The 16,441-nt window shown below is 35.5% G+C and overlaps 2 protein-coding genes across 2 annotated transcripts; one reads left to right on the top strand and one right to left on the bottom strand.

The window, feature by feature from the left end:
• Positions 1–752: 752 nt before the first annotated feature.
• LOC135469765 (aminomethyltransferase, mitochondrial-like) lies at positions 753–6,697 on the bottom strand. Its single transcript, XM_064748352.1, has 7 exons — positions 6,415–6,697; positions 5,087–5,470; positions 4,426–4,504; positions 3,820–3,965; positions 2,827–3,013; positions 2,165–2,284; positions 753–1,841 (listed from the first exon to the last, which is right to left on the bottom strand). Exons 1-7 carry the CDS (start codon positions 6,496–6,498, stop codon positions 1,624–1,626), a joined length of 1,218 nt encoding a protein of 405 aa, XP_064604422.1. The 5' UTR covers positions 6,499–6,697; the 3' UTR covers positions 753–1,623.
• A 312-nt stretch (positions 6,698–7,009) lies between these two features.
• On the top strand, positions 7,010–16,380 carry LOC135469762 (inhibitor of growth protein 3-like). The gene is made up of 11 exons (XM_064748349.1): positions 7,010–7,108; positions 7,229–7,300; positions 9,936–10,042; positions 10,457–10,522; positions 10,809–10,905; positions 11,834–11,887; positions 12,151–12,360; positions 13,009–13,079; positions 13,476–13,648; positions 14,024–14,294; positions 15,183–16,380. Exons 1-11 carry the CDS (start codon positions 7,081–7,083, stop codon positions 15,291–15,293), a joined length of 1,260 nt encoding a protein of 419 aa, XP_064604419.1. The 5' UTR covers positions 7,010–7,080; the 3' UTR covers positions 15,294–16,380.
• The last annotated feature ends 61 nt before the right edge of the window (positions 16,381–16,441 follow it).

Here is a 16,441-nt window from a genome sequence, read left to right on the forward strand (position 1 = left end):
TACATTGTATGTTCTCAAGTGATTGTAGGGTATTCAATAGGAACTCAATCATTTCAACTCTTCAGACTAAAGTAGAGAGTACAGGGGAAGTTACATGTAGCTATGTGTAAGCATACAGTAAAAAGTTGTTGCTTTACTGTGAGTGTAAGATGGAACCGCAGGGATTACATTCAGGATTAACTACACTGCCAAGCATAAACAATTGTAAAACAGAATGGACCCAAATGAATCATCTACTTGAGATAAGCTTCACAAAACAAGTGGTCGCATTACTGCATGAAGAGTATATATGTTCAAATATCCATCTAGTCAAATAACTAGAAGAAGAAAATTCAGAAACTTGTGCTGTTTATTTAAATATGAAGCATGATAACAGTTTTACAAGGACGGCCGTTTATAACAGATCATATTAACTTTAACAGAATTGCTAACATGCATATACATGTGTAGACATCTATAATGTTTACAACAACATGCCTTGTTTGAGTACAGTAAGTACATCATGAGAAAATTGAGAAATAGCAATCTGACAAATGCAAAAACTTGGAAATATCCATAATGTATGTAAAAAAAGTTTTCTTCAAAATACATTGCCACTGAAGTAAACACTGAAATGCCTTTACTACCATAGCACCACTTGTAATAATTTTTGGGCCAAAAAACACTACATATGCAACAGTGTGTGTGTATATATATATATATATATATATATATATATATATATATATATATATAAATGAAGTAGTCAACAAAACAAAAACATAACAATACAAGCAATACATTTTCTGATATTATGTGTTATCAATTAAATTGCCAGATATAATAGTTGCATATCAAAATATCTTTATAAATTTAACAATATCACACACATTGGCCTTTGGTCCAGAGTATTAGGAAAATTTAGATCTTCATTTTATTGGAACCTCATTCAAAACAGTAATTCATTAATAGGTAACGTACAATCAACAATCAGTAAAAATATATATGTATCTTTCAAACACAGATAATAACACAAAATAGGTAACTGAAGCATGACAAAACTAGAATCCTTTGGTACTGGGGAATGGGTTACATGAACATTCTGTGAACTTGTACGAGTTTGTGTTATACTTATTTGTTTACTTATGTCGTAATTTTATACTGGAAAAATGAATCTGCAAACTAAATAATTTCACATTTCTTAACATCCCATACTGTTCTAATTGGCATAGCCAGCTGAGGTGGTAGAACCTGTATATTAGTAGATCTCAGTAATAAGGCACATCAACCACTAGTTTACAGATGTACATACTGACACGGTACATAAGTTCTTGTCAACAGATCTGTTAACAGCAAAATACTCCATTAGAATTAAAATGCCTTAAAAGTACAAGAAATAAAGCAACATTCTGATCCTGCCACTAGGTAAATGCTTAACAGATCAATGATATACTGCAAAATTTCTGATAATTTAAATATAGGGTATTTAGATTAGCTCTCAAGTTTTATAAAAAATACTTGAATCTTTTTCAAATAATTTGCATCTTTTATAATGGCACATTTTTTCTCTCCATTGAAGCACATCTGACTCTTTTTTCACTTTAGTATGTAATTTTACTTAATGCTTAATTTTCCACATGAGTTTTATTTCAGTATAAAATATTTTGACGGTACAAATGGCATTTTGCTGACAACTGCGTCTACCATTTTCTTTCTAACTTCCAACTTGACTTTTGTGCCAACTTTGGCTTTTTCTAGAGAGATGTATCCCATGGCAATATTCTTCTTTAGAGTTGGGGATGGGCAACCACTGGTGATTATTCCAATCTGATCTTCAGACTCACTATAAACCAAAGAACCACCTGAAATTGAAAGCCGATATAAATACAATGTATATGTGTGCTCATAAATACAAATGTACCAACATAACTATGCAAATTAAGAAACATGATCAATACTAGAAATAGCACTTAATAGTACCTTAATAGCCACAGTAGCACAATGGCCTTATTACCACTAAGGCTCCAAGAACTGTAGAAGCATAGGAATATGATGGTGTCAACTGATTTAAAGTAATAAAATTCAGGACTTTCATCGATGAAGAAATTCCTAATGCTTGTATCCTGGTATTTGATCTTAATTCAGTTAAAAAAAAAACTTCTTTTCACTGCTATCAGTTGTATACCTCTTGCTGGAGAGCCACTGGAAAGAAAGCCAACTCTGCGTCTTCTTGGTTTATTTTTCAACTGATCCAGGATTATCTCAGCACCAGGAAAGTTTGCTGCATATTCACGGCGCCGTTTTCCTGCAAAAAATTCACAAATATCTTACAACAAGTACATCTATAGTTGTTCATTGACGCCAGAAACTGCAAATGGAAAATGTCATTGAAAAACTATTGCCACAGCTTAAATAGGGTCAACAATTATTTATTTGATTAGAGTTTTACACTGCACACAAGAATATTTCACTTAAATGACAACAGCTAGCATTATGGTGGAAGGAAGCAGGCCGGAGTGGCATGAAAACCTATGACCATCTGTGGGCTGCTGGCAGACCTTCCCACGTTTGACCAGAGAGGAAGCCAGCATGAGCTGCACAGCGATCAAATTGGTGAGAGGCTCCTTGGTCATTGTGCTACATTAGTACGCTAAACACTAGGCCCTGGAAGCCCAAAAACATGTAGGGTCAACATGCTAACAAAATCTTGTTCACTTGCAATCATGTTAGGTTTGACTGAACATTTGTTTGAGCGTACAGTGTATGCTACATACTCATACTCCACCCCTCACATAGCTCCTAGTCCACAGTTAAATGTGCATGGATGCTGCTTGCAAACATATCTACCTATTGTCCAAGTAAGAGCTGCTTCAACAGGAGTTGTCGTTTCATCAATGTCATTGCCATAAAGACATAAACCTGCTTCCAATCGTAAACTGTCCCTAGGCCCTAAACCTGTCAGGCGTACGTCTGCATCTTGAGACTCTAGCAACTTTTCTGCCAGTTCTGTTGCACGGTTTGCCTCAACAGAAATCTGTAACAAAGGTAATAGTTAGAAACAATCTTGGTGTTGGGTGTTACTCTCGCAACACAGAAGATGTACATATTGTGAACATGTAATAGCGTAATACTGGGAATGATAACAACTGCAGAACACATATTTATTCTTATTTATTTATTTGATTGGTGTTATATGCCCTACTTAAGAATATTTCACTTGTATATGATGGCGACGAGCATCATGGTGGGAGGGAACTAGGTAAATCCCGGGGGGAAACCCACGACTATCCACAGGTTGATGGCATGGTTGACAGGTCCAGCGTACAGCCAAAGAGGAAGCCAGCATGAGCTGGACTGGAACTCACAGGGACTGCATTGGTGGGAGGCTCCTGGGTCATTGCACAGCACTGGTGTGCTGCCTCCCTCAGCCATGGATGCCCCCTGCAGTTTTTGTTCAACTGTGAAATGTACTAGGTATAACTTCTATGATTTATGTCACTGCGAGTGTGGGCTTATTCCTTTGCATGACAAAGTCACAACCTGACTGTTATCACACACTACAATCCAACTCTGTGACATCATTTTGTGAGGATGAAAAGTCACACACATGCAGTCATCATAAATATCCCTATTATGTTGGGAAGTTGGATTGGTCTTCTATGAATTTCAATAAATATGTATAAAGCAATATGCACATTATCTCTATATACAAAGACACATCGGATATAACTTATATCACTAAATGTTCAAAAGACACACTTCAATATTGCACACAGTCCCAGGATGAATTTGTCCAGTATAAATTTGAATACACTATTGAACAGTTATGGCAGCACACACTTCTACACCATCCTCTCCTGTGTAGCCACATCTAGTAACTCTGCACTCAGGTATGCCAAACAAAGATGTTACAATGCTAGTCATAAATGGGAGGCGGTTAAGGTCCACTGACAGACCTGGCTGGAGAACTTTTGTCATGTCTGGTCCTGGAAATAAACACATATGCATGTCATATTTTGAACACATGTCAAATTGAACAATGAGTAGGAGAGACAAATTATTAAAAATAAATTATTTTTTGCCAACATATTCTGTTGATAATAAAGGACGCCTTTCATACAATCTTTCACTTTTTTGAAGTTCAGTTTAAGGGATTTAATTATTAACAAATATACAGTACTCCAAGATTGGTATGTAAACATGCAATTTCAGAAGTACATAAAGACCTTCAAATGATAGTTTTCTATGTCCACACATAATATTTTCTCAAAAAAGTACTAATCAAACTTCACAAAAAAACTCTGAAGTGACCTTATAATGTGGATGGATCCATTAGAATCAAGCAAGATGTCTCTCTTGATAATGTTAAAATTTAGGTGACTATTTAATTGATTTGTGTTGTATGTTTGTGCCACACATGTGGGATTTATATAATCTTCCAAATACCTTGTAAAGCAAGTAAACCATTATCAACAGGTTCCACAACCACATCCAAGCCAATGTCTTTAAACTCCTTGGCCCTTGACTATAAGATAAATATATATATATATATATATAAATGTGTGTATATAGAAAAATAAAACGTGCAATTTCCACACACAATAAAATTCAGAATGCACTACCTGAGAGTGTCCAATTTTCACATTTTTCAAAAATTATCATCAACTGAACTGTATATGCTTCACTGTCAAATACAATCATGTATTACTATACCCTATGCCTGGTTTCTTGCACATGTACATCAATGGATATGTAGGAAATTTTCCACGTAACTGAGAAAAAGCAGCCTATCAGAGTGCACAACGACAATGTGTCAGCTATCTTTTAGACGTACAGACATGTTTTGTGAAATTTAAGGAAGTAATCTATGGTAATCTATGTTTAGTATGAAAAAAAATACACCTTTCAAACCAAGGTACTAGGATAATATCAGAATTCTGGATAAATATTTGACTGTTTCTTAAAACAACACACACATTTAAAGACATGGACTTAAAATGATTCTCAGGCTTCTAAACCCTAAATAAAGAAAATACAAACTTTCTCAATACACATTTTAAAAGATAAAAATGCTATATTTATACACATAAATGTCCAGCGTACTCACCATCATGTGAGGAAGAACTTTGTGGGCACAACCAGCATTGGACACCACATAGAGATATTTATCTCCAGTTTTGGTAACAATTAGGTCATCTATAATCCCTCCCTTCTCATTGGTGAAGACTGACAAAGTTCCCTGTCCATCTGAAAGTCCATCAACATCAGCCACCACAAGACTCTCCATGAATTTGACTCTGTCTTTGCCATGAATTCTACACTGCTGCATGTGGGAAACATCAAACAGCCCCACTTTTTGTCGGACATGATTATGTGATACTGGTATACTGTCATCATATTGCAATGGCATTGACCATCCTGCAAATGGTACCATTTTACCACCATGGCTAATGTGCAAGTCATACAGGTTTGTCACCTTTAAGGGCTCCTTCTGAAAACAAAAATGGAATTATTCTGATACCTGCATTCAGACAAAGTAGACAAAATTTGGGCCTTGCAAAGATGATAGAAAAGTATAAGAAACATTCATGTATTACTGAGATAAATGTATTATAAGCAAAGTATCTATGCAGATATTCATTTTGACAATCTCCATATTTCGACTTTAATTATGTCATCCTCAAGAGAACTGTGCCAAGTAAGGCACATTTTGGCTACATATACACGTACACAGTAGGCTCCCAGAAAGGCACAAATAACAAGCATGTCTAATAAGATAAGCCTGGTAATATACATTCACGGTGTTGGTTAAGAACATGTCAGTGGGACAGATTTGGCAGTATATGCAATGATGAATGGACTGCTGTGTAGTGTATGATATGACACAATAAGTGACATCTGCAAACAAATTGAAACACGGAGGTCATCACAATGAATTTGTTCAGAGTTAGTTTGCATATCTACTATTTGCCAAGCTGTTCTCATTAGATCAACTAGATGAGATAAATCTCCTGTGCATATGTACTTTTCCATAATAGATGGTTTGCAACAGCAGCCATCTTTGAGGTAAGTTTGTGTATTGCCCAGTAGGTGTCTGTTGTTAAAGGTGTCAAAAGCCTTCCAGAGGCCCTTGGCTGGTGAGGGCATAAAATGGGCAATATACGCAATACCTCAAAGATGGCTGCCATAGCAAACCATCTATAAGGTTTGAGGCCTCTTATTATTTTTTGAGACAATAACTCAACCATGGGGTTGGACTAGAGAGAAATGCAAGGTATACCGCGCAGATCTCTATGTACACGTAGTTGGAAAAGCAACGCTAACTTATCCATGTGTCAGTGACATAAACATGTACATGTACGTAGATCATTCATGCAATAATTTGTCAACACAAAAATGACCTTTATATGCATTTTAAATACCCCAAAGTCTCACCTGTTTACCCATGTTTCTAACTACATTGTATTGATTTTCGGTAATTTTGTGCAACAACTGTGCAAACTGTTTAGCCCTCCACATGACTTCGGACGAAAACGGCAACACGTGGAAAAAGGACACGCCCACTTCGACAGTAGCGCCCTCTGTTGTTGATCAGATTCCAACGTATGGAGTGATGGTTTCGAAAGATTTGAAGGTCTAGACATTCGGAATGAGCAAATTCTCTTAGGCAAAGGCAGATTCAAGAGGAAAGGACAAACCTAAAGTTCTAGAGTATCTTATGTGGGCGCGCAGTGTAATGAAAACAACTGAAAATGGCGCCCAGAAATCGCGTGGCAGGCTTTCCAGGACACTGTCTATGTCGCAATTTGATTGGCCAATCGTAAATCAGTTGTTCAGCGTTTATTTTCAGAATTTTACATTAAATAACGGACTGATCGACAAAATACAATCCAAAGACATTCTATGGACACAGGTCTTTATGTAACAGGGCTTACTAGCTTGATTTAAGAGATTGTTCTCAAAATAAAATGAATGTATCAAATACCAACGGCAATCGAACTGACCAATAAGATCAAGCGTTGTAAGGCTCAATTCGACTGGACAAACAGGAAGACATTTGCAGGCTTACATTATTCTGAGATTCCATAAAATCGTCCGAAAATGCTCTACTTAGAAGATTATCTGGAAAGTAAGTGCAGATCAAGGCTGTTTAATGCAAACGTATGTAGTTAATTGTTCGCTTAAGTGTTCTTAATAGGGCATATACTTGTGTCTTTGCTCAAAATTCTTGACTTTGTGTTCGTTTCAGTGATAGAAAATCTACCGATGGAAATGAGAGATCGCTTGACAGAAATGAGAGAAATGGATTTACAAGTACAAAGTAAGATTGTTTACTCTACTTGTCATCTAAAATGTCTAGGATAATGTTATGCACTTGTTTCAACGTGTCAGGTAGTTTTTAAACTATTGTTCTATACTCGAATAAGGCAACTGCCGTATTCTTAGATGTTTCATGTAGTTCTTCTCTGCTCCGATAGGTGGCGCCACGAAACGTCTATTACATCTGCACATGACACCACTTTTAAAAGTGTTAATATCACATGTACATTTTAAAGAACAATGCAGTTATGTTGTTTTCTCTTTTTTAATATTATATGTATTTGAATTTTATATGTCCTTCAGTTGCAAAAATATTTTGTTTTATTTGACACTGTGTTACTGACCAAAGCTGATCTTCATAAATTTATTTACCCATTTAAAGTTGAAGTTTTCTGCCTGATTATTTTTGCTGCCATAAGATTAAGGCAGAAACGCATTATTTCACAGATTGTCTGTGACACAGTTTTTTGGCTTTTTATTTATTATGAGCAATAGTGCTCAAGTTAAAAAGATTTTCCTTACATGAAACTGTGTGGAAGGAATAGGAATGTATTTATGATCCAGTTAACATTATTAAGTAGGCCTGAAATGATTTCGTTTGTTTAGTACTGCTAAAAAATTAAAAAAAAAAAAAAAATAAAAACAAACAATCAAAAAAAATCCAAGGATTACTTAGTACATTTCTTTTTATGTTATAAATAAAGTATATAACCATTTTAAACTCGGTCTGTTGTGTAGGCCCCTACCCTAGTCTGTAGGACTGGAATTGTAGGCTACAGTTCCTCTGATTGAGCATACCAAAGTTATAAGAAGTTCTGCTTAAAAGAACTAATACACACTTTCTTGTGGGTTTCTAGTCTTAATTTTAGTAATCAAAAAATGCATAGATGTGCAGTTATTCAAAAGGCCAGAGCTGCAGGGGCCTATGCAGCCATATAGCTATTGCCTATTTGATTAGGATAGTATAATTCTGCTTATCCAAGGGTCGTCTAAAAAAACGGGCCTTCAGCTATCTGAAGTAACTTTTGGGGCCTAGCAGGCCTTGGGATCCCGATTTGGCTGTTATATGATGTACTGCTGAATGGCCTGTTTATCTAACCTTCCTACCAAAATTGCTTAAAATGCATCTGTGAGACCAGAGCTTGGGGAGCATTTTATATATATTATGACATTTTGCACACCTTCAGGATCCCTACATAAATATATCATGTTTTCCAGGCCTAGCCTGTTTGAATGGAGTGGTTTAAAATTGCATGTATGTGGCGTGTACATGTACATTTATCAAGTAAAAGTGTTTTCCTGAAGAAATTCATTTTTTTCAAAAGCAGATTATGCAGCCTATTTGTACAAAGGCAAGAAAATATTTGTAAACTACAGGTAGGATTTGGGAAGAGATAACTGCTATGATTCTAACAGGTTTTCAGAAAAAATGTTTTATTACTAGGTGGTCATACATGTAGATTATATTTTATCATATCATCAAAATATTGATAGCTTAGCTTCATTTATATACAAAATTAAGGAATGGTGTGCAGTAACCTTCATTTGCTTTCATTTTAAATTAATTATGCATGGAAACTAGGATGTGGTTGTGAGAACTATAAATTGTCATCTAAATTAATCCAAATTGATAACCATGGAGGTATGCACTTTAAATATTTACAAATGTCTAGCTTAGTTAGCTTAATTGGGTCTTCCCCCCCCCCCCCCCAAAAAAACATTCAGCCTTATGGAGTAAATAAAGGTACTTAGTAGAATTATGTAGTATTGCACTGTGCTCAGTGCAACTTAAAAAAAAACAACAAACTAGAATGCCTGCAGGTGCAAGGCTTTCAAGAAGTCTGTAGGCATGGCTTTCAGCATCTGCTTCTGCTTCAGTACAGAGCCATTTGGGATGTCACAATGTTAATTTTAACATTCGTTCAGCAAGTCAGCAATTCTGGTATATTTAGATACACTGATTGCTTTGGAAAATCATGGACAGTTAACTAGGCAGTTCAAGCTCATGTAATTGTCCAATTACCCTCAATGTCCAGTACGTAGATATGTATTTATGAAATAGGGTGATGTTAAACACTTTGGTTGATTACAAATTTCTGGCTGTCATAATTTTTGATTGATAGGCCATTGAAATTCAGTAAATTTAAAACCCCTAAAATTGATTATTTCCTTGTATCTAAAAAAGCAAAGCAAAAGCAAATTCAGAATCGCCATAGAAAGAAAAAATTCAAAACTTCTGTTAAGTCAGGTATTTGACAAGTGGTGAGCTTTGAATAGTTGTCCAGCTTGGAAACCTAATTAGGTGTTGGTTCAGTTCCATGTTTTAATCTGGTATATTCCAGATTTCCACTAGTGCTCCAATCTTTTAAGACCTCAGTTGCAATAAGTGAGAAAGTAAGAAAGTTAGCCACTTACTTGCCAAAGATTGGTAGTTTAATTTTATTTTTGTCAGGCTATATGGTTTTCAACTCTATAATTTATAAAGTGACTGTTGTGAGAGCTAGTTCTGTTGTGCAATAGAACCATTTTTTTAAATTACGACATTAAAATCCAATGAAATAGATAAATAATATCCGGGTATTGTACATAAAGCATAGACTGATAAAGTACATGTAAGCTTTTGGTTTGTATTTCAGATGCTGTTGACAGTCTAGATGATAGAGTTAAAACATTTTTCAAAAAGTGTTTACAACCAAACATTAAAACAGAGATGAGGCAAGATGAATTTGAAGCCATTAAAAAGGTTTGTTTCAATTGAGCTATATGTCATTTTTTTATGCTTACCCATATAATGTTCCACTGTTAATCATAGTGTTCCACTGTTAATCAGGGCCTGGTACATTAATTATTAAACCCATCATGTCATTGGTTGATGTATATATTTATGTTTTAATTATTACTTCACTACAGTGTATTTGGTTCACATGAAAAACAATTATGAATGCACCTATTGTGTAGCAATTGTGCTCTTAAATTTGATCATCTTGAACAATATGTGCTGCTAGTATTGTAATATGAACATTATATACTATTAATCAAAACCTTTTCCCAGATATTTATAGCTTATGTTCTTATGTTCAGACAAAGGTTCTGCTAACTGTTTTTTAAATCCCCGAAAAATAAATGAAATAATTTGTTTGTTTTTACACTGTTACAGGATTATTATAAAGCTTTAGAAGATGCAGATGAAAAAGTTCAATTAGGAAATCAAATATATGAAATGGTGAGTACATATACTTATCAGTTATGCTTGCTATGTCTCAACCCATGAAAGCTGAATAAGTGAATATCAGGAAAACAAAAATAAAAGATCAAATATTTTCAATATTTTATTATGCATAAAAATGTAGTTTGTAGAAGAGATATACATGTTCTTTTTGCTGGTGTATTCTCATAATTTTTGCGAAGATTCAATGTAAAATGTCATAATTAAAACCATTTTAATTCAGTTTTTCTGAACTATGGCAAAAGTGTGTATTGAACATTATGTTAAACCTGTTTCTTTGTAGGTTGAAAGGCATTTAAGAAAACTAGACCAAGAGCTGTCAAAATTTAAGATGGAATTAGAAGCAGACAATGCAGGAATTACAGAAGTTTTAGAAAAGAGTAAGTTTTATAAATATTCCCTTTTGGATTATTTTGAATGCCACTGTGTGTTTTTTATTTAACAACAGGAGTTGACTGATTTAATATGTTTGCCTTCCAATCGATAGGACCCATGAGGTAAGGGCTCAAACCCTTCCTTAATCAGGGAGGTTTCCCCCTCTATCTGTTTGTGGCATTTCATAGACAATAAACGATAAAAGAGGCTTGGGGGAGGGGGGGGGGGGGGTGCGTTTGCGCAGTTGTTAGTTGTGAACATGTTTTTCACCACTGTGGTGTGCATATCTATATGTCAGAAATGGAATAGTTGGCCAGTATCTTGCCAAAGATTGTTTTTTTACAATCTGTACTCTGGTTTCCTCCACCCTGAGAAGTGATCACCATCATAAAATTCTGAATAGGGCAATAAACAAGAATGAAATAAATAAGTAAGTAAATATTGAGCAAGATACACCTGTAGACTGGACCAAAATTGTATGAAGATAATACCTCCCAATTTTAAGTAAGTTCTGCTGTTAGGCTACCATAGGTAAAACGTACCAAAACTGATTTATGGTTTGAGTTGCCATAAATTAAAATCTTAAATTTTATTAAATAATAAAATTTTATTATTTGTAAACAAATATTGATTTCTTAACACAGTAGAACTTTTTTATGTACTTTTTTTTTGGTATTTAGATTCTATGCCGTTCTTGTTAAAAAGCCCTTACTTCTAACTGTACTGTATAAGTATGCTATGCATTGTTGCCAGTTTGTGAGGTATGTCTTGTGAGATTTCAAAGCCTGTAGATAATACCGTATAGAACTTCATAACCTGTCTTCGTGGTACCATAATTTTCAGCAAGGACACAAATGAAAACATGTGTTCAATTGAAGGTGGTTTTCTTCTTGATATTACTGATTTCCTTTATTCATTGTGAACTATTTATAGGATCTCTAGAATTAGACAAGCCATCAACAGTAGGAAATATCAACAAGGCAGAAAGTAAGTGTTTACAACTTTTAATATTAAGTACATTTACATCTGTAGATGCAATGGGCAAAAGATATATGTAGCTCAGTAAACATGAAATAGCGTCCATTGATCTCTAATAATTAGCATAATGTTCACGCTTTGTATGCATTGCATTGATCATCTTTGCAATCTGTAAACATGCATGATTATGCATAATTCTATATATATAATGCAACCTGAATTCCAATCCAATCTTGAGCTAACTTGTCCATTGTATCCCTAACTTTTCACAGAACGGAAATACCCCCAACATATGCCACTGTTATCAAGCCATACGGAGAAAAGGGCTTCTACAGACAAGGTGCTGTCATCCTTAGCCAATGAAGTGGCTCGGGGAACAATCAGTTCAGTTCGTAAAGCAGGATCAGCAGCAAGCTCACCTGCAATTTCCATGTTCAACTCCGGTTCAGGACCACCTCAGTCAGCTATAAGTTATAGTTTAGGTATGTAAATGGTACATCGATAGTCTGATATTTCCTGCATCCCTTTGTCTTGATCTCAGTAAGATCCCATTCAGTTCTGAGAACGCTGGATGTTGTGGATCTTTTGGATTAATACATTTCCTCCATTGCATGATTTCTAAAAGCATCTGAATTAGCAATTTATCTGCTGATTTCTACAAAATGTCTCTTTGAAATGTGTGCATTGGTGTGTCTCATGCACGTTAGGGTGACCATTCAGTCAGTATAGCAGACAGAATTCACCAAATAAATGTGTGTAGTAATTTTAGTGTGATTAAGTAATTTAAAGGCTAACATAAAACCTCATAAACATAACACAAAATGGTGTGGCCTTCCATTTGAGCACCTGTATTTAAAAAAAAACAGATTGTTTGATAAATTGAGAATAACCTTGAAGAAGGATAAATCAGGTTTAGACTGGAGATGTTCAGATTTGCTAGACATGTAAGTCATTCATTTCATGTGGTTGGCTTGCTTGTGGCCTTGTGACTACATATTTTAGAACACTTTCATGTCATATTTCCATGGTGTATTTTTTATTGATTTTTTTTTTGGGCTGAGTACAACAGCTGAAACAGGTTTTTAGCTTGGATGGCACACAGCTACAGAACTTTCTTGTATTTTATTCAGGTCAACTGGGTGCAGGTAGTAACGCAGCCATAGCTGCAGCAGCTTCACAGGCTATTGCAGCCACACAACAGGTGGGTTTCACATGTGATATTAAGTACTAATGCTCTTTTTTCCATCACATTACACTTTATATTTATTTCCAGTCTTCTACTTGTTCTTGGACAATTATTTAACATTAGAGCTTCAATGATGCCATTAAATGTCACCCTCTCTTTTCATTTCTTATTCTTACCACCTTGTAGCATGATCAATATTGTTAAACAATTGGCATGATACAAACTGTAATTCGCATCATTCGTGTCCTCTTCATGTGGGAAGATAAATCTTTATGAGTCAGTGAGAAATATGCAGGCTATTGTAGCTGTGGAGATTTAGATCAGATGTATAAATGCTGATTAGTATTAAATGGCAGTACTAGAGCTGAAACTTCAACATTTGTTGTCATGTGACAGTGGTCTGATTTGCAGATGCAGCAGGGGAGAAGAACACCCAGTATGAGGGCAAGCTACGATGTGATGGCAAGAACAGCAGATATAGCGAAGGAGATGACCTTCGGTCGTGGTTCACCATATGCCACTCCGTCCACACCAGCTGCTGCTGCCCCAGTTGACAACACTCCACGATCACAGAGAAATAAAAAGTAAGCCCTTCTTTAGTTACCAGCAAAATTAAAGGAAATTTTTGATCTTTGAAATGTGCTCTAATATTTTGATGAATTTATCTGTTACAAGAAATGATGAGATTTTCCACTAAGGTACTAGGATAATATAACAACCTCTACTGTCTATATGCAAATCAAAGAAAGAAACGTTTTGCCTTCTCATCACGGTTTCTGTTCCATAAACATAGAGCCCTTGTGGTCATACTGGGCAAGTATTGGCAGTCAGCAAAGTTTTTTATTTATTAAAATTTTTATGAATGTGTATTGGTTATAAATGCCTGCGTTGTATGATGAATTTATTGTGTAGTAGTCTGTGATATATGTGCATCATGTCACTTTTCTATATTTTGCCAGACAAACCTTAAAAGCATCTGCAGCAGCTGCCAATGCAATACAACAGCAAAAAGAGTTGCAACAACAACTGCAAACGCCACCACAGCCTCAACCACCTGCAGCAGCTCCAGCTTCTGTAGCTTTGGTCGAAAGTGTGGAGGAAGTAGTAGAGCCTCAGATAGTGGATGAAAATGGACAAGCAGTGGACTGGCAGTATGATCCAAACGAGCCTCGCTATTGTCTATGTAATCAAGTGTCCTATGGTGATATGGTCGGCTGTGATAATGATGATGTGAGTGTTAATCATAACTTTCTTTTGGTTTCAGTGGAAATAATTTATAATCACACTATTTTATTGTTTTTTTTTTTTGGTATTTTATTTATTTACTTAAATGATTTCCATGACCATGATGATAGTGCTCAGGGCTGTTGGGGGGGAGCAACCGTATCTCGCCTTCCTGTAGGTGCTTCCCAGACAAAAAAGCAGTGGATGAACCAACTTGAGCTAGGCTGGATTTGAACCTCTAACCGTTTAATGGCGAGGACACTACTTACAAAAGCTATGAATTCCCTTGGTCTGCAGGTGATCTTTGTCCTCCCAAAATAATTCAAAGTTTTGTACTAGTAAAATAATGCCATCACCTATACAAGGGATAATTGATATAGGACAATACAGGATATCTGGTTTTCAGTTTTAAATGCATTGCATTGTAATGGTATAATTCAAAGACCAACTCTTCAAGATAACATATTTGGCAAAACTTTCAGTTGCTGGGACATATGAAGGTTTAGACCTGGTCTTGTACAATGAATTTTTCAGATTCTGCTTTGTAGATTTGCTAACAGTAAGCTGTCTATGATGAATCTTGTGTGCTCATTTGCACAGTCTTAACATTAATTAAAGACAACTTGTCTTTCACCAAGATGGTATGCATATCTGTACGGCAAAAATTTCATCAATAATTTGTGTATGCCAGTTTGTTCCTCCACATATGGTACAGGTGAAAAATTCTTTAGTATGTCAACAATCGAATGTTTTGATGTCTTATTCAGGTAGTTGCATAAATGTTGTGGTTTCCCTAAAAAAAAAAACAAAAACAAACCCATAATATAATTTCAATCATGCTATAAGTGAATTATTCTAGAATAAAGCTTAAACATCATCTGTTTGTGTTTTCAGTGTCCAATTGAGTGGTTTCACTACGGCTGTGTAGGGTTAGCTCAAGCACCAAAGGGAAAATGGTACTGTCCACAATGCACAGCTGCCATGAAACGACGAGGTCGAAGGTGATAGGGGATTCTCCCTAAACTGGCAGGGTGAATCTGACCACAGACAAATCAGTAAACGTGATATTTGCATAACACTGCAAAATATGCTCATTCGTGAGGAAAATTAACACTTTGTTGTAGTGTATAGCAAGATCTGGAATTCCCACGTTGTGCTGCAGTATAATGGTACACATGATTTCCTACTGCATTCTCTAAACTCCGTACTGCATTGTGACTGTAATGGCGCTCTCTGGATTTCCTACTGAAAGGAGTGAAATGGGACACTATGGATTTCCAACAATGTGGAATGGAATAGGACATTGACTGGACTCGTTATCAGAAGTGTAATGGCTATCTTACTCTGTGCCTAGTAAGATCAAATTTCACACAGAATGGAGTGTAATTGGACTATTTGCTATTGCATGTAGAGTAATCACACACTTGCTGACATCTTACTCCCTTGATTTTCTATAGCACGGAGCAAGAAGACTTTTGCTGAATTTATTACTGAATGGGTGGAAAGAGACGCCTGATTTGTTAATGCATGGGGTATAACGGGATACTTGCTGAATTTTAATTTTTGAAAAAATTGTTTGATTTTATGTGCAATATTTAAAATGTTTTTAATTGAAGAAGTGACTGGTTTAATGATTGGCTGAGAGCAGAGTGCCACATTCCAATGTTGTTTTGGTTTTTAAAGCAGGTGAGAATCAGATGGTACTATGTACCGATGTAAAAAAGTTTTGTTTGCTACTGAAGATAGCAAGATCAGCTGAAACTATGGTGCTTTAATAATACTTTAAGAACACTGCTTTTCAAAAAACTTTGATCTTATTTACCCTTGTCTTTTTTTGTTTTACTTTCTTATGGAGGTGAATATTAAGTGATACTTTAATTCTTCAGGTAGAGCGCCAGTTTCAACGTGCGTCTACAGTGTATACAGGTACACAAACAAATGATAAATGAATGTATTCGATACAGTGGATTTACAGTCAGTGATAGTGACAGGAAGGTAAATTATCTCTGCAATTGTTTTTCTTTTCACAAATCAGATTCTCACTTTCACTTTAGGGACTATGACATCGCCAATTTATTAGTGTACCCCAATTATTTCTCAAGTCTTGTAAATGCGAGTCCTGTGTCTGACAAGCTCCCAAGAAGAGCAAACTT

This window comes from Liolophura sinensis, chromosome 7, assembly GCF_032854445.1.
Source record: "Liolophura sinensis isolate JHLJ2023 chromosome 7, CUHK_Ljap_v2, whole genome shotgun sequence".
NCBI lineage: Eukaryota > Metazoa > Mollusca > Polyplacophora > Chitonida > Chitonidae > Liolophura > Liolophura sinensis.